Source organism: Bubalus bubalis, chromosome 9 (genome assembly GCF_019923935.1).
Source record: "Bubalus bubalis isolate 160015118507 breed Murrah chromosome 9, NDDB_SH_1, whole genome shotgun sequence".
Lineage (NCBI taxonomy): Eukaryota > Metazoa > Chordata > Mammalia > Artiodactyla > Bovidae > Bubalus > Bubalus bubalis.
In genome coordinates, this window is record NC_059165.1 from 96320840 (window position 1) to 96344233 (window position 23394).

At 55.7% G+C, this 23394-nt stretch overlaps 2 protein-coding genes across 9 annotated transcripts; both read left to right on the top strand.

Annotated features, from left to right (window-relative positions):
- Window positions 1-1980: 1980 nt before the first annotated feature.
- ICAM3 (intercellular adhesion molecule 3) lies at window positions 1981-9492 on the top strand. Of its 2 annotated transcripts, XM_006068336.3 has the most exons (7): window positions 1981-2445; window positions 3047-3313; window positions 7041-7349; window positions 7677-7958; window positions 8512-8766; window positions 8884-9132; window positions 9222-9492. In XM_006068336.3, exons 1-7 carry the CDS (start codon window positions 2364-2366, stop codon window positions 9410-9412), a joined length of 1635 nt encoding a protein of 544 aa, XP_006068398.2. In that variant the 5' UTR covers window positions 1981-2363; the 3' UTR covers window positions 9413-9492. The 2 variants fall into 2 exon arrangements, with proteins under 2 accessions (XP_006068398.2, XP_025149325.2); XM_025293540.2 differs by lacking the exon at window positions 3047-3313.
- A 241-nt stretch (window positions 9493-9733) lies between these two features.
- Window positions 9734-23394, top strand: RAVER1 (ribonucleoprotein, PTB binding 1). Of its 7 annotated transcripts, none has more exons than XM_044948629.1 (14): window positions 9734-9961; window positions 11480-11546; window positions 13143-13612; window positions 17232-17423; window positions 17524-17653; window positions 17980-18074; window positions 19018-19105; window positions 19412-19623; window positions 19721-19814; window positions 19890-20026; window positions 20764-20838; window positions 21310-21450; window positions 21795-21920; window positions 22010-23394. In XM_044948629.1, the coding sequence occupies exons 1-14, from the start codon at window positions 9743-9745 to the stop codon at window positions 22154-22156; spliced, it is 2193 nt and encodes a 730-aa protein (XP_044804564.1). In that variant the 5' UTR covers window positions 9734-9742; the 3' UTR covers window positions 22157-23394. The 7 variants fall into 7 exon arrangements, with proteins under 7 accessions (XP_044804564.1, XP_006068400.2, XP_044804563.1 ...); XM_006068338.3 differs by having other exon boundaries at window positions 21837-21920; XM_044948628.1 differs by having other exon boundaries at window positions 19721-20026.

Genomic DNA, 23394 nt, shown 5'->3' on the forward strand with positions numbered 1-23394 from the left:
TAGTCAAGGCTATGGTTTTTCCTGTGGTCATGTATGGATGTGAGAGTTGGACTGTGAAGAAGGCTGAGCGCCGAAGAATTGATGCTTTTGAATTGTGGTGTTGGAGAAGACTCTTGAGAGTCCCTTGGACTGCAAGGAGATCCAACCAGTCCTTTCTGAAGGAGATCAGCCCTGGGATTTCTTTGGAAGGAATGATGCTAAAGCTGAAACTCCAGTACTTTGGCCACCTCATGCAAAGAGTTGACTCATTGGAAAAGACTCTGATGCTGGGAGGGATTGGGGGCAGGAGGAGAAGGGGACGACAGAGGATGAGATGACTGGATGGCATCACTGACTCGATGGATGTGAGTCTGAGTGAACTCCGGGAGTTGGTGATGGACAGGGAGGCCTGGCGTGCTGCGATTCATGGGGTCACAAAGAGTCGGACATGACTGAGCGACTGATCTGATCTGATCTGATTGGTCATTTATATAGCTTCTTTGGAGATCTACTTGAGTCCTTTGCCCATTTTTTATTTTTTAAAGAATATTTATTTATTTGGCTGCACCGGATTTTAGCTGTGACATGCAGGGTCTTTTCATTGGAGCATGTGGGATGTAGTTCCCTGACCAGCGATAGAACCTGGACTCCTGCATTGGGAGCATGGAGTCTCAACTACTGGACCAACAGGGAAGTCCCCTTTGCCCATTTTTGAATTGAGTTTGTCATGGTTGAGTTGTAGGAATTCCTTACAATCTAGATGTTAATCCCTTATCAGATATATGATTTGCAAATACTTTTGATTTGGGTTTTAGTTTCTCTCTTGGCACCATGTGGGAAGTGGACTTTTGCAGAGGCAGGGCAAGCGAGGAAAGATTTAACTGGGGCAGGAACTCCAGGTGAGAAGTGGGCGTGGCCTCAAGGATGGGGCAAGTGGATGAACCCTGAGTGCTATCAAGGTCCTCAAGAAGGTCCCTCTCTGGAGCTCAGATCAGGCAGATCAGAGGCCTGAGAGATGGAGCTGATGGAGTAGGAGTGCCCACCTCTCTCTCTCTCTCACACACACACACACACACACACACGTGTCCCTTCTCTTGGGATGAGGAGACCAGCTACCTGGAGGAAAAGGGCAAGAGGGATGAAGACAGGGTAAGAACTCAGTTAAAAGTATCACCCTTGGCAGACGATGGCTCAAGATTTAGCTGTCCCTCAAACGCTCCACCTCAGCACTGCACACAGGCAATGGGAGAGCACCCAGAGATCTTCAAAGATTTGTTGTTGTTCAGTCGCTCAGTCGTGCCTGACTCTGTGGCTGCTTGGACTGCAGCATGCCAGGCTCCTCCGTCCTTCCCTGTCTCCCAGAGTTTGCTCAAATTCATGTTCATTGAGTTGGTGATGCTGTCTAACCACCTCATCCTCTGCCGCCCCCTTCTCCTGCCTTCAATCTTGCCCAGCATCGAGGTCTTTTCCAATGACCTTGGAAAAGACCTTAGGTGGCCAAAGTATTGGTGCTTCAGCATCATTCCTTCCAATGAATATTCAGGGTTGATTTCCTTTAGATTGACTGGTTTGATCTCCTTGCAGTCCATGGGACTCTCAAGAGTCTTCTCCAACACCACAATTTGAAAGCATCAATTCTTCTGCACTCAGCCTCCTTTATGGTCCAATCCTCACATCTGTACATGACAATTGGAAAGATAAGGAGCCCTATAGAAGTCACCCTGGCAGCCAGCATACAGCTTGGCACAAGTCCCCGGTAAATGTGGGCTCTGTTCATTGTCACAGTTTTACTCATCATAGGGGAGTCTTCATTGTCACCCCCGAAATCTTTTTTTTTGCCTCCCAGGAACGTTGAGATCTCATGCTAACTCTCTGAAGCCCTGCCCAGAAGTCTGCCCATTGTTCCCTCCTTGAAACGTCACCTCGAAATCCCACCCCTTTTCCTTCAAGGCCAGTGTCCAGATATCCTTATTAACTTCCTCTCTGGGAACAAAACAGCCTTCTTCACCTAAGTTCAACAGGAAGGAGATGTCTTACCACCTTCACCCCTGCCCCCCTCCAGGCTTTCCAGTACTGAGAAAAAAGGAAGCCAATTGCGCTAGCACTTCCTGTGGGTTGATCTGGGCACAAGGAGTGTAACTGAGCTCTCTCTGAGACTCCCCGGAGACTCGCCAGCACTCTCCATTTCCCTGAGACCCTCACTGTGGACTCCCAGGGGGTGGCACAAAATATTCCCCTGCCCCTCCCTCATCCGGGGCAAGATGTAGCCCCTGGGCTTCTGCATTCTTAGCTGCAGTCACAGTTCTTCCTTCCCCTGGAGGTCCTGCCTGTTCGCCGGTGCCCAGCGCTTCATTAAGAGAACGTCCTCCTCCAGGCTGGTCACCATGATGCCCTCAGGGCCACCGCCCAGGGTCTTCTGGACTTCGCTCATCTTTCTGCTTCTTGCCTGCTGTCTGTTGCCCACAGGTAAGGCCCAGTGAGCTGGGGAGGGCTGGAGATGGGGGGTTGCTGGGGAGGGGAAGGAGAACAGTGCACTCACACCCTGCTGCCCAGGGCTGTGGCAACACTTCTTTGACTCAGATCTGTCAGGGGCTTCCCAGTATCCTTGGGGGAAAGTGGTGGCTCCTTAACTCAGCCTTCAGGGCTCCCTGAGGCCAGGTCCCTGCTTTTCACTTGTTCCCTGCCCCCTTCACAGCACAGACACTTACCCACCCAAACACTCATGCCTGCACATATTCGCTCCCTGCTTCATCCGGACCCTTGATCTCTGCCTGTGTTCTTCAGTCTGCCAGGATCACTCTTGCCTTTCACTTGGTGAAATCCTCCTTGACCCTTTAAAACTGACTGTAGCGGTTCCCTCCAGGAAGGCTTTCCTGACTCACTTCCTCCTGGCCTCCTTCTCAACTCTCCTTGGTTCGTGATCCATCATCTGTCTTTCCCACTAAACTGAAACACCGCCGAAGGCAGAGACCTTCATATCTTGGCTAGGGGGTTGTTGAAGGATGGAACCTGCAGTTGGGTGGGCTGGGGGACACTGGAGCCCCCAGCAGAGACTCTGTTCATGCAGGTGCCCAGGGACAGACCTACCAGGTACGAGTGGAGCCGAAGGACCCAGTGGTGCCTTTTGGAGAGCCCCTCGTGGTAAACTGCAGCTTAGATTGCCCCAGGCCTGGATTAATCTCCCTGGAGACAGCCCTCTCCAAGGAGCTCCACAGCAGGGGCCTGGGCTGGGCAGCCTTCCGTCTCACCAACGTGACTGGTGACATGGAAATTCTCTGCTCTGGCCTCTGCAATAAGTCCCAGGTGGTGGGTTTCTCTAACATCACAGTGTATGGTGAGTAGCCGTGGCTGGAGGTGGGATGGCCTTGGGCAGTGGTGGAGGTAGATGACCAGTGGTGCAGGGGAGCAAGGTGGGGCTGGGGCCCTGAATTTGCACAAATGGACCTGGACACTCAGTCAGAGCTCAGACCTGGGGGTGTGTGTGTGTGTGAGAGAGAGAGAGAGAGACAGAGTCAGAGATAGAGGGGTACATCTCAACCGCATGCCAAAGCAGCAGCTGTGAAATCAACTTATTTGGTTCTCAATAAGCATTTTGTGTGTGTGCATGCGTGCTGTTGCCTCAGTCATGTCCGACTCTTTGTGACCCCATGGACTGTAGCCCGCCAGGCTCCTCTGTCCGTGGGACTCTCCAGACAAGAGTACTGGAGTGGGTTGCCGTGCTCTCCTCCAGGGGAATCTTCCTGACCCAGGGATCCAACCTGCATTTCTGGAGTCTCTTGCATTGGCAGGCGGGTTCTTTACCACTAGTGCCACCTGGGAAGCCCAATAAGCATTTTAAAAATGATATTTCAGGAATTCCTTGGTGGTCCAGTGGTTAGGACTCCAGGCTTTCACTGCCAATGGGCTGGGTTCAATCTCTAGTCAAGGGACTAAAACCGTGGAACGCTCTCAGTATGGCCAAAAAAAAGGACATGTCTTTTACTCAATTTTTAACATTTCTTTTAATATAGTTATTTATTTAGTTAGTTTGGCTGCGTTAGGTCTTAGTTGCAGCCCACAGGATCTTTCTTCGTGGTGCATAGACTCTAGTTGTGCCACATGGGCTTCAGTAGTTGTGACATGCGGGCTGTCAAGTGCATGTGGCTCTGGGGCTTCATTGCTCTGTGGCATAGGAAATTTTAGTTCCCCAACCAGGGATTGACCTCGTGTCCCCTGAATTGCAAGGCAGATTCTTAACCACTGGACTCCCAAGGAAGTCCCTACTTTTTCTTTTTTTGTATTTACTTATTTATTTGGCTTCCCTGAGTCTTAGTTGTGGCAGGCAGGAGGTAGGATCTAGTTCCCTGACCAGGGATTGAACCCCTGTGCATTGGGAGCGTGGAGTCTTAGCCACTGGACCACCAGGGAAGTCTCCTGTTGCTGTTATTTTTATGACAGGTAATAAATTCATGTGGTTCCCAAATTTAAAAGTATTAAAAAAAAAGGGGGAGTCAGTGTCAAGTCTCCATTTACCTAGTGTAGGCTGTGAGTGGCTGTTGTTTTTAGTGCAGATGCATAGGTGCTCACCCAAAAGCACTTATGAAAGCCTGGGCTGGGGAGGTACACTTATGAGCCTCATTTCACAGATGAGGAAACTGAGGCTCAGCGGGGGTAAAGTCACTTGCCAGGGTCCATGAGCAGAGATGCCTGGAGTCCAGGTCTCAAATCCCTGCTCTTCACAGCTGAAGTCTTCCTCTCCGGACCTGATATCTCCGTTACCAGTTTCTTATGAATCCTTCCAGTTTCTCTGAATTTAAAAGAAGACAGGGAATTCCCCAGCTGTCCAGTGGTTAGAACTCAGCGCTTTCACTGCTAAAGGTCCAAGGTTCAGTCCCTGGTCGGGGAACTAAGATCCCACAAGCCACGTGGTGCAGCCAAAAACAAACAAACAAAACAACCCAATAGACTAGGAAATAGCTGAGTACATCACTCAGGGTGCCGACGGTTTTGTGAGGCCTCAGAAAAGTGTAGTGTACATCTGTAGCTGTGTGTATGCTCTTCCTGTGCGTGCACTAGTGTCTGTATTCATGGTTGTGTACCTATATGTCTGTGAGCATGTGGATCTGAGTGTCCTTATCTTTGTGTGAGTGTACTTGTATGCCTACAAATGTGTTTGCTGTGTGTGCCTGCCTGTGTCTCTGGACTTGTACCTTTTAAAAATAACTTTAAAATTTTTATGTATTTGTTTTTGGCTGGGCTGGGTCTGCATTGCTTCAAAAGCTTTTCTCTCATTGTGGCGAGCGGGCCTACTCTGTTGTTGCAGTGCTCGGGCTTCTCATGGCTTCTCTTGTTGCAGAACCCGGGCTCTAGGATGCACGGGCTTCAGTAGTTGTAGCTCTTGGGCTCTGGAACACAGACTCAGTAGTTGTGGTACACAGGCTCAGCTGCTCCTTGGCATGTGGGATCTTCCCGGATCAGGGATCGAACCCATGTCTCCTGTATTGGCAGGTGGATTCTTTACCACGGAGCCGCCAAGGAAGCCCCTGGATTTGTATCTGTGTGTGCCTGCATATGTGTATGTGTCAGTATCTGTGCCCGCGTGTATATCTATGTGAGTGTGTCTGTTTCTGAGCATGTGTGGATGTCTGGGCCAGTATGTGTCTATATGTGTCTTTGTGTGTATTTCTGCACGTTTGCCTACGTGTGTATCTGGGTATCCCCGTCTGTGTGACTGTGAGATGCCTCTGTCCAGTGCTGTGCAGGAGCCTATTTGTCCTGGCTCACAAGAGCCCAGTGGGCTCATCTCTTCCCAACTCTGTGTCACATTGAGTGGTTTTAAATCAGCCTAAAGTGGGAGTATTTACACCACAGAAATTGGCAAATACTCCACATGGGGGCTCCCTCATCCACCATAGACAGCTCAGGCATAATCAGCATTGGCTACCATACAACTAGCCCTTGAGTGGAGGTTAAGATGGAGGCCACCTTGTTAAATAGTCTAAAATTGTACATTTGTTGTTGTTCAGTTGCTAAGTCATGGCTGACTCTTTGCGACCCTGTGGACTGTAGCCCACCAGGCTCCTCTCTCCATGGGGATTCTCCAGGCAAGAATACGGGAGTGGGTTGCCATTTCCTTCTCCAGGGGATCTTTCTGGACCAGGAATCAAACCTGAATCTCTTGCATTGGCAGGCAGGTTCTTTACCACTGAGCCACCAGAGAAGCCCTGTAAATGTTTAGACATTAAAAGTTTTCCATGGAAGCCAGTCTGCAGGCCTGTGGCAGCTTCAGAGGCAGGCTTGAGAGCTGCCCCCAGGGGAGGGCCAGGCTTTGGAATGCGTGCCTTTGGGAGCCACTGCAGCCGCAGCTGGGATTGCACCCAGCCTGCATCTGTTGAGCACCCCCAGGACTGTACAGAGCACCCTCAAGAGGCTGCCCTAGGCCCTGAGCACTTGGGACAGACTGGAGAGGACTGGACCAAGCTCTGGGAAAGGCCAAGATCAGAGGCTGAAGGAGGGGTCAGGGGACTTCCTAGATCTAATGTCATGGAGGTAGGTGGGCACACAGATCTGGAGTTTGGGAAACCCACTATCTAAGCCTGGCTCTGCCCCTTCCTGGCTGCACATCCTTGGTGAGGACTACCTCACCTCGCCGGGCCTGTTTCTCTGTCCATAAAAGGGAAGAATAATAGAGGAGATTTCACTTGGTTGGTGTGTGAATGAAGGTAGATGACATTTGGAAAGAGGAAGGAAAACTCAAGATAAACAGGAAGTGTTATGATTACTATTAACATCATAAATGGCCATAAACTTTAGTTCTCTTCCTTGCTTCCCCCCCTCCCTTAACTGTGAACAGAAAAACTGATTCATTTCAGTGCCTGCCAAGGAGTCCAACAAAACAGGAAATAATAATCATGCTGTTAATGATAATGGCAAACACATATACTAGCACACTTGTAAGTCCAGCAGGTTTATTAACTTGAAGTTCACAGTCCTGCACTGGCCCACCCTGGGCTCCTCTCCACGGTGGTGTTTGCCGGGCTGGCTGGTAAGTTCTACTCTCCCCTTCACACGCCTCCATTCAGGGTTCCCAAAGCGTGTGGAGCTGGCACCCCTGCCCCTCTGGCAGCCGTTAGGTGAACAACTCAACCTGAGCTGTCTGGTGTTTGGCGGGGCCCCCCGGGACCACCTCACCGTGGTGCTTCTCCGCCGGGAGGAGGAGCTGGGCCGGCAGCCCGTGGGAAAGGAGGAGTCCGCCAAGGTAACGTTCATGGTGCAGCCGAGAAGAGAGGACCATGGCACCAATTTCTCCTGCCGCTCTGAACTGGACCTGCGGTCCCAAGGACTGGAACTCTTCCAGAACACCTCGGCCCCCAGGAAGCTCCAAACCTTCGGTGAGGGAAAGAACTGCAGACGGTGGGTGATGAGTGGAGCCAGAGTAAGCGTTCCCTGGCCACGGGAATTCCTGAGAATGGGGTGGCCTGGCCCTCAGGGCTTTAAGGAACACATGCCCTTGGCCATTGGGCAGGGTAGCCTCAGATGGGAGGCTCACCGCCTTGGAACTTCTGAAGGCGGCTGTGTGTGTTCTGGAAAGGGAGTGATGCAGGCCGCAAGGTATCCTGGGAAAGAAGGACCCTGGTTTAGGGGGATGAATGTCATGGGGAAAAGGGATCTCCACAGCTGTGAGACCTCCACCTGCTCACTTCTATCCTTCTTTCAAGCCATGCCCAAGACCGCCCCGCGCCTCGTTTTCCCTCGGTTCTGGGAGATGGAAACCTCCTGGCCTGTTAAGTGCAGCCTGGATGGGCTGTTCCCAGCGTCGGAGGCCCATATTCAACTGGCGCTGGGGAACCAGAAGCTGAATGCCACAGTAGCGAGCCACGCGGACACGCTCACGGCCACAGCCACAGCGAAAACCGAACAGGAGGGCACCCAAGAGATTGTCTGCAACGTAACCTTGGGGGTCGAGAACCGAGAGACCCGGGAGAGCTTGGTTGCCTATAGTAAGAGGGGGCAGAGCCAAAACTGCTCAGGAGGCGAGGGGTGGGGCTGACCCGGGAACGTGACTACATGTAGTAAGAGGAAAAGTGAAAGTGTCCGACTTTTTGTGACATGGACTGTATAATCCATGGAATCCTCCAGGCCAGAATGCTGGAGTGGGTATCCTACCCCTTCTCCAGCGGATCTTCCCGACCCAGGAATCGAACCGGGGTCTCCTGCATTGCAGGCGGATTCTTTACCAACTGAGCTATCAGGGATGTCCCATAGGGGGCGGAGACAAAATAGCTCCGGAAACGAGGGGCGGGGCTGACCCAAGAGACCGTGAAGGCCTCCAGCCCAAGGGGGCGTGGCACACAGGCAAAGACTAAACCTGAGACAGGAGGGGCCTAAGTAACCCGAGAGGAGCCTGAGTGCCCGAAACTGGGTCGGGTGAGGGCTGCAGAGTAGACGAAGGGGTAGCCTGGATACCCCGAGGGGAAGGACGCAGGTGGGGGCAGGGCTTCACCCAAGGGAGGTATGTGGTCAGCAAACTCCTGGGCAATGCCCCGCCTTTAGGCTTCCAGGGGCCCAACCTGAACCTGAGTGAGTCTAACGCCACCGAGGGGACCCCAGTGACTGTCACTTGCGCGGCCGGACCCCGAGTCCAGGTCATGCTGGACGGATTTCCAGCCGCGGTACCAGGACAGCCTGCCCAGCTTCTGCTAAAGGCCACCGAGATGGACGACAAGCGCACCTTCGTCTGCAATGCCACCCTCAAGGTGCATGGGGTGACGTTGCACCGTAATAGGAGCGTCCAGCTGCGTGTCCTGTGTGAGTAGGTCACGCTGACCTTTAATCCCTTGCTTCCTTGATTTGAGACTTGTCTCTCCCTTGCCCCATTGTGCCTCGGGTGTGTTGGGTGTGTCTGATCATTTGGCGGTCCCACAGACGGCCCCACGATTGACAGAGCTAAATGTCCCCAACGCTTGATGTGGAAAGAAAAGACTATGCATATCCTGCAGTGCCAGGCCCGAGGCAACCCGAAGCCCCAGCTACAGTGTCTGCAGGAAGGCTCCAAGTTTAAGGTGCCCGTCGGGATTCCATTCCTTGTCTTGTTAAACCACAGTGGTACCTACAGCTGCCAGGCGGCCAGTTCACGGGGCACGGACAAAATGTTAGTGATGATGGACGTTCAAGGTGAGCCTCGGCAAGGCGTTATTTATCCTAGACGGGCAAGTTTAGGAGGGGCTGAGACGAGCGTATTTATTCTCCGCTTTTCCGCACAGGTCGGAACCCGGTCACTATCAACATCGTCCTGGGAGTGTTAGCGATCTTGGGCTTGGTGACTCTCGCTGCAGCCTCAGTGTACGTCTTTTGGGTGCAGAGGCAACGTGACATTTACCACCTGACGCCAAGGAGCACCCGGTGGCGCCTCACGTCTACACAGCAAGTGACTGTGGCAGAGGAGTTATCCTGAGCTCAGTGATACTGAGCAAAGACGACGGGGGCTTGGCTGTATCTATCTTCGAATTCTGAATAAAGGCTTTAAAATCCTTACACTGTAGCTTGATTCCATCTCGCAGTTTCGCGAGTCTATTGAGTGACATCGCGATAGCGGAAAAGGGCGGAACCTGTAGTGCCCAGACAGGGCTTGAACACCGAGAGGCGGGCCGAGCCTTACCCAATGGACTGAAGGAGTCAAGGGGAGGCGGGGCTCCTCTTGGCCAATCGGCGGTCGCGTCCTCGTTGCCGCTCTATGCCGCTCCGCCCCGGCTCGCTGGTCCCAGAAGGCGCCGGGTTTCCCAAGATGGCGGCCGACGTGTCCGTTACTCACCGGCCGCCGCTGAGCCCAGAGGCTGGGGCCGAGGTTGAGGCTGGTGATGCCGCGGAGCGCCGGGCGCCTGAAGAAGAACTGCCGCCACTAGATCCAGAGGAGATCCGGAAACGTCTGGAACACACCGAGCGCCAGTTCCGTAACCGCCGCAAGATACTGATCCGGGGCCTCCCGGGGGACGTGACCAACCAGGTATGGGGAGGGGGGGGGGGCCGTGTGGGAGCGTGGCGGGAAATACCACCGTGCGCGTGCGCGGGGGGAACCGGGCGACACCAACGGTGGCGTGCCCGGGGGGGGGTCGTCGGTGGTGAGTCCACGCGGGATCGGGAGAGACCAAGAGCGGGACGCAGGGGGTCGGAGATGGAGGGAGAAACCAACTTTGGACTGAGGGAGGACGTTGCTAGGGGCGACCAGAGGCTTGGAAGGAGCCAAGTGGTTGAAGGGGGCGGGGAATGGAAGGGGGCGGGCAGCTTTGGCCATGTTGGGGGGATAGTGAATGGACAGCCAGATTGGGACAGTGGAATCAGGGACGCCAGTTGCTTTCTGCTCTAGCATGGAGTGGTGGGATCTCATATCCATAAGCTTCATGGTTGACTAGAATGTGCCTTTCCATAGCAAGCGGTTTTGAATTCCTTTTAGGGGTAGATCGGAAGTTAAGGCAGCCCCAGGGTCTTTTTTCCTCAAAAGCCTCAGGATTAATTTGGAAAAATGGAGTCATCTCCTGTCCCCATGCTACAGGCCTGCAGAGAAGGAGGGGGCATTGTTCCATGTAGCCCTCCTTGGCTGATCCTTAGTAATCCATGGGTGCCCTTCTCTTGGCGCCAAATGGGGCAGGACTTCCCAGTGCTCTTTGGACCCGGGAAGATTGAACCTAGTCTGCCCTACCCTTCAGCAATGGAATGGGTTCTTTGTCCCTGCTGTGGAGAATCCCTGCTCCCTGGCCCCTCCAGCACACCTGCCACTGGCTCTCTCTGCCCATGGGTGGTGGGACCCTAGGAGTGTTGGGAGGGGTGTGATTTTGGGGCAGATCTGAGACAGGTGTTTCTAGAGTCAGTCAACCTCCTACTGCCCACCATCTCCCAGCCGGAAGCGTTTCTTATCTCCTGCAGGGTGCACAGTGTGTCTGGCACTAAAAGGCCCCAGGGCCTCGCCTCCGCAGCTGGCTTGCAAGAAGCTGTCAGTAGGAGGGAATGGGGAGGCACGTGAAGTCACACAATGTGGGCTTATTAAGTACACAGGGTCCCAGTCAGGTACCCAGGGGTGGCATTCCCACTGCTGTGCCCTGACCAGCTGCTTGACCTTTGACAATTTCCTTCACCTCTCTGAGCCTCAGTTTCCTCATCTACAAAATGGACTTGTTAATACTCGATTTGCAGGGTTGTTGAGTCAGTTATGCAAACTGAGGTTCAGATGGGTTAAACAACTTCCCTGTGGGCAGAACTGGGTCTTGAACTCAGACCGACCTGACTCTCTAATAAGAGCGTGTTGTGTTGGTTAAAAGCATGGGTTCTATAGCTGAGCTCTGCCTCCCAGCCCTGCCAGGTATGGCTGCAATGGCCTTGGGCAAGCAACTGCTCTGAAACTCCGTTTTCTCACTTGTAAAATGGGGCTGGTGATTAACCTGCCTTCATAGCTGGTCCTCGTGAACGTGCCACTGGGTTGCTCTCTTTGTTTCTCCATGATTCTCTGTCCTTTGGCTTGTCTCCACAGGAGGTGCACGACCTGCTCAGCGACTATGAGCTCAAGTACTGCTTTGTGGACAAGTACAAAGGGACAGGTTTGTGGGACCCTGGGGTGGGGTGGGGTGGGCTAGTGGCAGGTGATGACAGTCCCTGAAGCTGGAGAGTCCTGGCCCAGTGTCTCCTGAACTTCAGGCCCAACATTCAGCAGAGAGAGGGGGGCCGTGAACCAGATGGGAGCCAAGGGATTGGAAGGGCACCAGTTATTCTGGAGGACTTGAAGAAGATCAGACAGGCCTGGTGGACTGGCCAGCAGAGGGAATGTTTGGGATGGGGTCCCCAGTATCCAGGTGTCTTCTGGGTAGCCTGGAAGAGAAACAGCAAGGATGCCCCACGATGGGCACCCAAGATGAGGGACAGATTGGAGCAATAGTCTGTCCTGCCCTGGGTCTAGGAGACATGCCTCCCGAAATGACGGCCTCCCTCTGGCCTCTCCGATTTCACTCACCTGCCTGCCTTCCCCTAGGCAGCCAGCTCTGATCTGATTGCAAATCTGATCAAACCTGGTCCTAACCCTGATCATGCTTCTGTCTCCTCACAACCTGTCTGAGCTCCTCCTGATATTACCTTGCAAAGAGGTACCTCAGCCTTACCATCTCTTCAGGTGCGTAAGGTTCCAGGCTGTTCCCTCTGTTTTTAACGTCTCTTCCATTCAGGGCGGCTCCTCCGAGTGCCCAAGCACACCCTGTACCCCATCATAGCACTGACCACCCTAGGCTGGCGCTGCTGACCCACGCGCCTGCCTCCACGCGGTCGTCATTTCTATGGGAACAGGGACTGGTCTTGGCCCCCTGCATGGAGGATGTCTGTATCCACCAGGCATCGTGCCAGGTGTTAAACCTGCCAGGGCCGTTGCCTGAAGTCTGTAACATGGGCGAGAAGGAGCTGAGCATAGGTGACCCCTCGAGGCCTATCTGGTGGATTAGGGTTGTGGGTAAGATCTTGGACCTCGGAGGCTAAGAGTCCTGGGTTCTTATCCCGGTCTGTCCTCACTGTTTGGCCACAGGCAAGTGACTTACCCTCCCGAGCTTTGGTTTTCTTACCCGCAAATTGGACATGGCCTGTCGGAGTTGGCTGTGAAGCCAAAGGCATTAAAACATCTGAAAAATTGTGGGTGCCTGGGAGGCAGCCTGCTGGGGTTCAAGTCCAGGCTTCTCCACTTGAGCAGGGCACTGCCCTGTGCCCATTTCCTTGCTGGAAAGATAGTGGTTGTGAGGAGGAAGTTATTCCCATTTGACAAAGGAAGAAACAGACTTTAGAGCCACTCAGGGGCTTCGTTGAAACCCAGGCTCCAGGGACCACGTGGGTAACCACCACTACCCCACATGGCATATCTTATGGAAAAACCCAAACAAACTTTTTGGCCAACATAGTAGTTCTTAGGATGGGGCCAGGCCCCCGGTGGGTGAGCATCACCATGGGTTGTAAGGAGCAAGCCTGGAGGAGCCAGGCGACACTGGCTATTGTTGCCTACGGCTGGCGACTGTTCCAATCTGCTGGTGCCCATGATGTCCTGGTGGTTCAGTATTCCTGAGGTCACGTGTGGTTTAGAGGGAGGTGGGTATGGGCGGACATGGGGTAGAGGCGCAGGCCCTCGGGGGGCCCCACTGACCCCATGCTCCCACCTGCCGCAGCCTTTGTGACGCTGCTGAATGGGGAGCAGGCGGAGGCCGCCATCAGCGCCTTCCACCAGAGCCGCCTGCGGGAGCGGGAGCTCTCGGTGCAGCTGCAGCCCACGGACGCCCTGCTCTGCGTGGCCAACCTGCCCCCCAGCCTCACACAGCAGCAGTTCGAGGAGCTGGTGCGGCCCTTCGGTAGCCTGGAGCGCTGCTTCCTAGTCTACAGTGAGCGCACTGGTCACTCCAAGGGCTACGGCTTCGCCGAGTACATGAAGAAAGACTCAGCCGCCCGCGCCAAGTCAGACCTGCTGGGCAAGCCCCTGGGCCCACGCACCCTCTACGTGCACTGGACAGATGCCGGGCAGCTGACACCTGCCCTGCTCCACTCCCGCTGCCTCTGTGTTGACCGCCTGCCGCCTGGCTTCAGTGATGTGGATGCCCTGCGCCGAGCGCTGTCAGCCGTCCACACCCCCACCTTCTGCCAGGTAAGCCCGGTGCAGGGACCTGGGGGAGCAGATGCGAAGCCCAGAGCACCTCGGAGGGGCCGTGTGAGTCACCTGCTCTCTCCAGTCTTCTGGGTTCCCTTTCAGTAAGGCAGCGGTGAGGCCACTTTGAATGGTGTTCTTGTTAGAAAGGCCATGTGGTACAGTGGGTGACAGCCCAGCTAGGAGCCAGATGGCTGGGGTTCAGATCCCTGCGCACCCTCTGGCGACTTGCTTAACCTCCCCCTGAAAAATGCAAACAAGGCTACTTTTGTAAAAAAAAAAAAAATGCTTTGAGACCCGCTCCTGCTGCGTTCACATCCACCCCTGTGCTCATGCCTCCAGACCCCAGGGCCAGCATCAAGGAGGCCACTGGAAGAGCCCACCGCAAGTCACACATGGCCAGATCCCAGCCCTGCCCTGTGGCCCCAGACAGGTCACTCACTCTCTGAGTCTTGGTTTCCTTCCTACCCTTGTAAGTAGAGATTCAGCCCTCATGCGGTGGTCTAGGAAAACAGTCCCTGGTTCATTCCGGTCTCACTTGTCAGGCCCTTCTGTAAGGGTGCCTAGCCCTGTGACAGGTGCAGTGGGGCGAGAATAGGCCAGGCCCAGCTCTCAGAGAGCCCCCAGGTCCCCAGAGTGGACATTCCTTCAGCACACACTGGACACATCCCAGGACAGACAGCCAGGGTGGGCAGAGGCAGCCCAGGAAGCCCAGGCCACCCTGGAGGAGGCTGGGATATGGGCTCAGAGCCCAGGTCTGCTGCCGTGGGTGTTGGTGCCGGGGAACTGGTGTTAGTAGGAACCTCACTTCTTGCTTGCTGCTCCTTTTGCAGCATGCCTACTGTGTGCCAGGCCCTGGATGGGACTCAGGACACAGGTGACATATACTTACAGTCAGCAGCCACTGACTGGAGATTGAAGGCGGCAAGGCCATGACCAATTACAGGTTCTCTCTCTGGGTGTGGCTGTCCCCATCTCAGAACGGATCTGGTCCTGCTTTATGACTGGGTTATTGTGAATGGTTGCTCACTCATTCCCCCGCTTATATATCTGCTGAATCCCTAGGCGGGAGGTGACCGCCTCTAAGGAGCCCAGTCACACCGGGCATCCTTGTTGAACAGAGCCTGGGCTTGGGAGTTAACCAGGTCAAAGTCTGAGCCTCCATCCCCCTATTTAGGAGCCACACGGCTTCGATTGCCCTTTGACCCCTTTCTGTATTCATCGGATGAAATGGATGTGATTGTGAGAAGCAGCCCATCCAGGCCTTGGTGCAGGGCCTGGCCAGCAGCAAAGGTGAAGTGTTCACTAGAAGTGGGGTGAAGACCAGACTTGCCCTGCCTGGGCCAGTGGGCACCAGGCCCCCACCCACAGCCACCCTACCCAGTGGATCCAGCTGATGGTCTCATCTTACAGATGAGGAAACCAGGGGGCATGGATGGGCACTTGCAGTGACCTCCCCAAACTGGCCAGAAAGAGATGGACTGGGAGTCAAGATCAGGCAGCTGACCAGGGGCCCACGCTCTTAACTGGGCACCCCCCTCCCATAAGAGAGTTTGCTGCCCATGTCAGGGGGCATTTTATTTCCTACATGATCAAGAGGAGAGCATGAAGGAAAGCCCATAGCAGCCTAGTCTGGTTCACTCTGCCATTTATCAACAGGTCAATTTATGTATGTGTGTGTGTGTATATATATATATGGATATATATATGGCTTCCCAGGTGGCTCAGTGGTAAAAAACCTGCCTGCCAAGCAAGAGATGCAAGTTCCATCCCTGCGTGGAGAAGATCCCCTGGAGAAGGAAGTGGCAACTCACTCCAGTATTCTTGTCTGGGAAATCCCATGGGCAGAGGAGCCTGACGGGCTATAATCCAGAGGGTCGCAAAAGAGTCAGACACAATTTAGCAACTAAACAACAAACAAATATACATGTCATTTGTATTTATTCTTTAAAAAAAAATTTTTGCTGCACAGAACTATTGAGATCCTAGTTCACTGCTGACCAGGGATCAAACCCTTGCCCCCTATAGTGGAAGTTCAGAGCCCTGACTGCCAGGGAAGTCCCTACATATTTTTTTTTAATATAAATTTATTTATTTTAATGGGAGGCTAATTACTTTACAATGTTGTATTCATTTTGCCATACATCAACATGAATCTGCCACGGGTGTACATGTGTTCCCCATCCTGAACCTCCCTCCCACCTCCCTCCCCATGTCCCTACAGATCTTAATTGGTTCATTTTGTTGCAAAGTTGCTTAAAAAACTATGAGTGCTATGTAGTAGTGTTAGTTGCTCAGTCATGTCTGACTCTTTGCGACCCCATGGACTGTAGCCCGCTAGGCTCCTCTGTCCATGGAATTCTCCACGCAAGGATACTGGGGGGTAATCATCTCCAGGGGATCTTCCCAACTCAGGGATTGAACTGGAGTCTCCCGAATTGCAGGGAGTTACTTCACCTGCAAAGTGGGTGTGCCGAGACCACCTGTATCCGGGATGCAGTGAAACAGCACCTGTGGCCCCTGGCCCATGGGCGTGTGGGGCCCAGCCAGACGCTGTCCCAGGATCTGCCCACCCTGGAACAGCCCTGGACAAGGGTCTAGCAGCCACAACACCCTGAAAACCCAAGAGTCTTGTTGTCTGAGTCAAACTGACATGGGGTCATTTGTGGCCTTCCTCTTTGCATCTTGCTGCCGAGCTATTCTCAAGCTTGATTTCCAGGGTGCCCCAGAACCCCCTGGGGGTGACTGATACATAACATAGGGTATGTTTGGCTCCCTCTTCTTATCTCCAAAACAGCCTCAATCCTGGAACACAGGGACTTCTTTGGTGGTCCAATGGTTAAGATGCTGTGCCTCCAATGCAAGGGGTGTGGGTTTGATCCCTGCTTAGGACTAAGATCCCATATGCTGTGCAATGTAGCTAATAAAATTAAAAAAAAAAAAAAAAAGGCCTGGAACACATCCTCTCCCAGGATTGAGGGCTGAGGGCCTGAAGTACCAAATGACTGCTGTTAAGGCAGGTGAAGGGGCCTCTGGCTCACTCGTGATCACATCTCTATTTCTGCCACACACTGGCTGTGTGACCCCACCCTCCTGCCCAGCACTACCAGCCTTAAGCCCGAGCTCAGTGACCACCTGCCTCACCATCAGACTGTGTGCCCTTCCCAGCTGCACCTGTAGCACCCTCAGCCTGAGGTGTGCAGTCGGGCTGAACCCCAGAGCTGCCTGCTTCTCCCACCAGCCTGTCTTCTCCAGGCCCTGCAGTGTGTACTCTGGAAACCCAGGCAACGGCCCCAAGAGGCACTGGCACAAGGCCTGGTGACTCTGACCAGTGGGAAGCCTGGCTCTGCCCTCCCACCAGCAGTGTGACCTTGAGCATGCTGACCTCTGTGAGCCTCAGTTGTCCCCTCTGAATAATGGGCAGGATACAGCCTCCCAGGGCTGTTGAGAAGGTTCGATGAGTTAACACAGGAACTGGGCACCGGGCAGCACAGGGCCCAGAGTCCATTCTCTCTCTGGGGGTTACTGTCATCAGAATCCTCATCTGGTCATGGCTGTCACTTCAGTTGATGGTGGTCACTGCCACCCTGGTGCTCACGACTGTCTCTCCCCTCCACAGCTGGCATATGGCCAGGACGGGCAGCTGAAGGGCTTCGCTGTGCTGGAGTACGAGACGGCAGAGATGGCAGAGGAGGCCCAGCAGCGGGCAGACGGCCTGGCCCTGGGAGGCAGCCATCTGCGCGTCTCCTTCTGCGCCCCCGGGCCCCCTGGCCGCAGCATGCTGGCTGCTCTCATTGCTGCCCAGGCCACGGTGATTGCGTGCTGCGGGGGGCGGGTGCCCCAGAGGAGGGGCATGGGGAAGCCAAGGAGTCAGGCAGGGCTCTGAACTGCCCCTCTGATCCTCTCTGCAGGCCCTCAATCGGGGCAAAGGGCTCCTGCCAGAGCCCAACATCCTGCAGCTGCTCAACAACCTGGGGCCCTCTGCTTCCCTCCAGCTGCTGCTCAACCCCCTGCTCCACAGTGGCGCGGGTGGCAAGCAGGGTAAGGCGAGGGAGGCCCAGCAATCAGAACTGGGCACTTCCCTGGACTCTTGCTGTCTGAGCTCCGAGTGACATGAGCCCACAAAGAGGGTCTGGGATGACGCTCCCCAAGGGAGCTGGTGCCCTGAGTCCCTTGGAAGGGGGCAGGGTCATGGAGGAGGGACTGTCCATCCCTGGGGGGTGAGGAGGGAACTCATCACCCAGGCTGTTTCTTGGGGTATGTCAGTTGTCCTCATGTTCTCAATGGGCCTGGTGCTGTGTTTCCTCGGGGGGTGGGGGTGGGGGGTTCCACCCTTGGACCACTTCATTTTCTGGGTCTCCCGCTAGGCCTCCTGGGCGCGCCCCCGGCCATGCCGCTGCTCAACGGGCCTGCCCTGTCCACGGCGCTGCTGCAGCTTGCCCTCCAGACCCAGAGTCAGAAGGTAACCTCAGGCCTGTGGGCCACAGGCTCCCTCACACACATCCCGCAGCCCCTCATGATTCCATTTCCAGCACTGCTGCTTCTGCCAATGGGTAGCTTACCATCCACCAGCTGTGGGCCCTCGGACTGTGTCCCTGGGGGCCTGGTTCGCAGGTGCTCAGGAAGTGACTTAGTGAAAGCCAAGGCCCCACAGGGGAATAGAAGGGCCTCTCGTCCCCACCCCCTCAACACGCACACGGAAAAACTGACATACCACACACAGGCGGTGCTAGTGGTAAAGAACCCGCCTGCCAATGCAAGAGACTTAAGGTAGGGAAGAGCCCCTGGAGGAGGGCACAGCAACCCACTCCAGTATTCTTGCCTGGAGAATCACATGGACAGAGGAGCCTGGCGGGCTACAGTCCTTAATGTCGCAGAGTCGGACAGGACTGAAGCGACAGCGCACACATACACAGAAACACGCACCACCCTGTCCAGTTTGATTCACTGGGGCCGAGTCAGTGGCTCGGGTGTGTCTGAGGGTAACTGACAGGTGAGGCTGTGGGCGTGGGCTGTTGTGTGAATAAGAATGACTGAATCTATGTGTGGCTGTCACACACTGCATCTCCAATCAGGGTGGTTGTGTGTGTTAGACGCTGTGCGTCTGTGATAACCAGCAAGGGAACTAGGTGCGAACCGGTGGACATCACTGTGAATTGCTGACAGTAACTGACTGTGGGTGACAGGCTTTGACCCGCTGAGCATGGCCCATCCCATGTTCCCGGGGTCTCCCCAGCACCTGGGCAGGCCCTGGCATGCAGGAGGCCCCTGGTCACTGTTGGCGGGTGGGTAATGGCCAGGGTGTCACAGACACTGGGAGATGCCTTGTGTCTGCCTGTGATTGGCTGTGGGCTGGGCCTGTGGCCCCCCCGTCTCATCTCCAGCTCATTATCCTCTGTCCCTAGAAACCTGGGATCTTGGGAGACTCTCCTCTGGGCACTCTCCAGCCTGGGGCCCAGCCAGCCAACCCCCTCCTCGGGGAGCTGTCTGCAGGTAATGCCAACTGCCTCTTCCCCATCTCTGGGCTTCATCCCACTTCCCCTTCCCTCTCCTCCCTGGGTGTGGTACCTTCCCAGCTGTGCAGCTCTGCGCAAGTGACCTAACCTGAGTCCCGACCTGTCAGTTGAGCACATGGTGCCCGCCTCCTTGGGGAGTCATGGATGTCCTGGGAGTTGATGGACTTCGAGAATGCTGCTCAGTGTCTGAAACTTAGTGGCCCTGGTTCAAGCAGAGGCTCCCAGGCCCCAGAAGAAGGGGTCCTGTGTGGTTGGGCTGCTGACCCCCTTCTTCTTCCTGTAGGAGGGGGCCTGCCCCCTGAGCTGCCACCCCGGCGAGGGAAGCCGCCACCCCTGCTGCCGCCACTGCTCGGCCCCTCTGGAGGTGACCGGGAACCCATGGGCCTGGGTCCTCCAGCACCCCAGCTTACTCCACCCCCCGCCCCCGTGGGGCTCCGAGGCACGGGCCTCAGAGGCCTCCAGAAAGACAGTGGGCCTCTGCCAACGCCCCCTGGGGTAAGGCCCCACTTGGTGCCCAGCCATCACCCCAGCCTCCCGCCCTGCAAGCTCCCCCCTGCCAGGGGCCCTCATGAATCTAGCCCTCCCACCACAGGTCTCTCTGCTTGGGGAGCCCCCCAAGGACTTCCGGATCCCCCTGAATCCCTACCTGAACCTACACAGCCTACTCCCAGCCAGCAACCTGGCGGGTAAGGAGGCCCGGGGCTGGGGAGGCGCTGGGAGAAGCCGCCGCCCAGCTGAGGGCCCCCTGCCTCACCCCCCAGCCCCCGGAGGCGGTGGTGGAGGTGGCGGCAGCAGCAAAGCCTTCCAGCTCAAGTCCCGCCTGCTCAGCCCCCTCTCCAGCGCCCGCCTACCCCCCGAACCAGGGCTGCCTGACAGCTATGGCTTCGAATACCCCTCAGTAAGTATACGTGGCCACCCTGGGGGCAGCCCTTCCAAAGGCCCTGGGTCCCGAGAGCACGTCCTTCTCCAGTCTGACATCTTTCTAATACTGACTCTGCTGGGCTGGGCTGAGTGCACGGGAGACAGGAGGGAGCATGCCAGACGTGGTCCCTGTGCTCAAGTCTCTTGTCTGTCTGTCTTTGCGCATCATCAAACCCTGCTTCCTGTCAGTCTTTCTCTCCCAAGAGGCCTGTGGCCACATGTCTGCTTCTCCTTAACAGACGAGGGCTCAGCCTCCTCTCTGTCTGTCCTTCTCACTGCCCCTCTCTGCAGGCCCCATCTCTGTCCCTGGAGAACTGCTCCTTCTATGGTTCTGACTTCTAGGCCAGACGTTGCAGACTGGCCACATGTGTTGTGTTTGGCCCACACTGGATTTTTTAAAAAATAACCGAGATAAATGCCAGTGACAGAATACTGAAACCACAAGAGTTTGCACCTGGGTGCCCTGCTTGCCTTAAAGACTCCAAGCTCCTGCCTCATACCTTCACAGCCCTCCGGGGTCCAGGTGCAGCCACCCTCTGGGACCAGGCACCGCTTCTGTGTCACTGGCCCACCCTGCTTGCTGGGTTTGCCCCAGGCACTGGAGTCAAGAGGCAGACTCCCAGTGACAGCTGTGCCGTGGAGCTGAATTTGGGTGAGCCTGGCTATAGACACCCCCACCCCCACACCCCACGTGCTTCTCCCACTCTCACTCAGGATGTGGGACCTCGGCGGCTCTTCTCCCACCCACGGGAGCCAACCCTTGGGCCTCACGGACCCAGCCGACACAGAGTAAGAGCCTCCCTGTCCATCCCACCTCCTGGGTGTATCAGTTAGCTCATGCTGCATAAGAAGCAGTCCCAGTACTTTGTGACTTAGAACAGGAAATATTTTATTATTCTCACTATCCTGTGGGGTGGGGGGCTGGGGGGGCAGTTCTTTGTAGTCACCAGGCAGTTCAGCTGGATCTTGGGAGTTCACAGTGGCTTCCTTCATGTATCTGGCAGTCAGTAGGCTGGGGATGCAGCCCCGGCTGCAGTGACTTCCCTGCTCCACTTGGACCTTATCCTGCAGCTGGCCAGCCCGTGCTCGTGCATGTGCTAGTGGTCCCGGGGTTCCCTGGCAGAGGAAGGGTGGGCTGGCCCCTCTGCTGGCATTGTCACACACTCTTCTAGGGGCCAGAGCGCAGGCTTGTTTGGGGGACCTCCCAAAGAGGGTGGCACAGCAGTGACCTGTCTGACTCAGGCGGCCCCCTTTCTGCAGATGTCCCCCCCACCCGGTGGCTTTGGCGAACGGGGTGTCGGAGGTGGCGGTGGGCCCCTCTCCCACCTCTATGCGGGCTCACCCACGTCCTGCTTCACCAGCGGCCTGCAGGCTGGCCTCAGGCAGAGCCACCTTAACAAGGTGAGGTGCTGCCCCCGGCCGAGGACGTGGCCCTGAGGGCAACCAGGACACATGCAGTCCCAGGGACCTTCAGTGTCACAGCCAGGGGGGTGGCAGGGGTCAGTTTTGCTCAGGGCTGAGCTAAAACAGGCTGTCCTCCTCAAGCCTTATGTCTTGCATGTAGTACTGCCCTGGCTTCTGGGCCTCTTACTTCCTCCCCCAGCAGCCCAGGGTGTGGGTGATGTAGCCCCAACCCACGGATGAAGAAACTGAGGCCCAGAAGGATGACATAATCAGCCCCGAGTCTCAGAGCTCGTAACTGGCAGCGGCAGGATTTGAACATGAAACCCTCGCCTCTGCTCCAGGGGCTGCTTCCTCTCCCATCCCACATCTCCCATTTCTCCCAGGTGGTTGGCTCCTCCCCACTGGGCTCCGGAGAAGGGCTCCTGGGCCTCGGCCCTGGGCCCAATGGCCACAGCCACTTGCTGAAGGTACGGGCAGGGGGTGGGGACCATCAGGGCTGGGGAGTGGTGGCCCCTGGGTGGCCCCTGACCCACCAGCCCTTCCCCTCTGTCTCCAGACCCCACTGGGTGGACAGAAACGCAGCTTCGCCCACCTGCTGCCCTCACCTGAGCCCAGCCCAGAAGGCAGCTATGTGGGCCAGCACTCCCAGGGCCTTGGTGGCCACTACGCAGATTCCTACCTGAAGCGCAAGAGGATTTTCTAAAGGGCCAGTGCTGGAGATGCTCAAAGGCCTGCACCAAATCGCTTTGGGGTTTTCTGGTGTTTTGTTGTTAGTTTTCTTTTCCTTTGGGTAATAGAAAAATCTCTGAAAGACTTTGCTGACCAACCAGCAGGAGCCCAAGGAGTGCGGGGGGTATCTGGGAGCACTCTGCACCTCTGGCCTGCTCCCATCGTGGAAACCCTGCAGCCTTAAGAGGGAGGGGCACCAGCCTGCTCTCTCTCCCCTCCTCCCGCCACCGTGTCCCTCTGTGTCCGTCTCTCTGGGAGTCCCCTCCTGCCTCATCGCTCCTGTGTCTTGGCCTTTCGAGTGCCTTGGAGGTTTCCCTGACCTCCCGTGAGGATCAGAGACTGTCCCCCCTTTTCTAACTTTGACAATTGACTTCGGTTTCCTTTTCTAATTTTTATTATTTTTAAACAATCCAGGACGTTCCCTCCCTGCCCCCCCAGCTCTGATTCCTTCAAGGTCCAGCATGTCTGGGCCTCCATTCCACACTTTCCGGTTTGAAATGGCTCAGCCCTTTTTTCTTTCTCCCACACTTGTTGCAGGCATGGCTGTCTCCTGCCCTGGCCTGCCCTCTCTGGCCTGTACCCCAGCTCCGGGTCCCCTGCTCCCTACCATAGTCCCCTTGCCTTCTGATGCCTTAAAAGCCAGGCCCCAGACCCCTCCGGCCAGAGCCTCTCAGATGCTGAGCTCCGGAAGCTTGACTCAGGACCAAATGGCTCTGGCCTGGGGATCGGGCCCCTCTACCCAAGGTCCCCGATCGTGGGGACAGTAGAAGGCCAAAGTTTTGGTCTTGGCAAACCAGTCCCACCAGCCCTCTCTGCCCAGGCCTAGGTGCGGGGTGGGCTTTCTCTGCCAGCTTAACCCAGTTCCCCTGCTGTCCTACTGTCTGTTGGGCATTGTGCATCTCACTGAGCCTCTGTCCTCTCCCCCATGTTGAAGATGAGCCTTGCATTGTCATCCCCAAGCCAGATCACCCAGAGCTGGCCTCCCTGTGGCCCAGTGCTGGAAAATAAGACAAGGTGCAGATAAACTCTGCCCCTTCCCACCATCAGGACCTGTTAGCCTGAGGTGACCCTGGGCTGTGACCCTGGCCAGCTGGGCCACCAGCTCCCCTCCCCTGACTCGGCGTCCACATCCACTCCGGGGGGCTGTCTCCTCCCCAATCTCACACAAACCTTTGCTGAATTAAAGTTTGTAAGTAAATGGTTTTAAAGAAA

Coding starts and splice junctions, on each gene's coding strand:
- ICAM3 (XM_006068336.3), top strand. CDS start 2,364: ATGATGCCCTCAGGGCCACCGCCCAGGGTCTTCTGGACTTCGCTCATC. Junction 2,446..3,046: donor CTGCTGTCTGTTGCCCACAG/GTAAGGCCCAGT, acceptor CTGTTCATGCAG/GTGCCCAGGGACAGACCTAC. Junction 7,959..8,511: donor GGAGAGCTTGGTTGCCTATA/GTAAGAGGGGGC, acceptor CCCCGCCTTTAG/GCTTCCAGGGGCCCAACCTG.
- RAVER1 (XM_044948628.1), top strand. CDS start 9,743: ATGGCGGCCGACGTGTCCGTTACTCACCGGCCGCCGCTGAGCCCAGAG. Junction 13,613..17,231: donor ACACCCCCACCTTCTGCCAG/GTAAGCCCGGTG, acceptor TCCCCTCCACAG/CTGGCATATGGCCAGGACGG. Junction 17,424..17,523: donor TCATTGCTGCCCAGGCCACG/GTGATTGCGTGC, acceptor TCCTCTCTGCAG/GCCCTCAATCGGGGCAAAGG.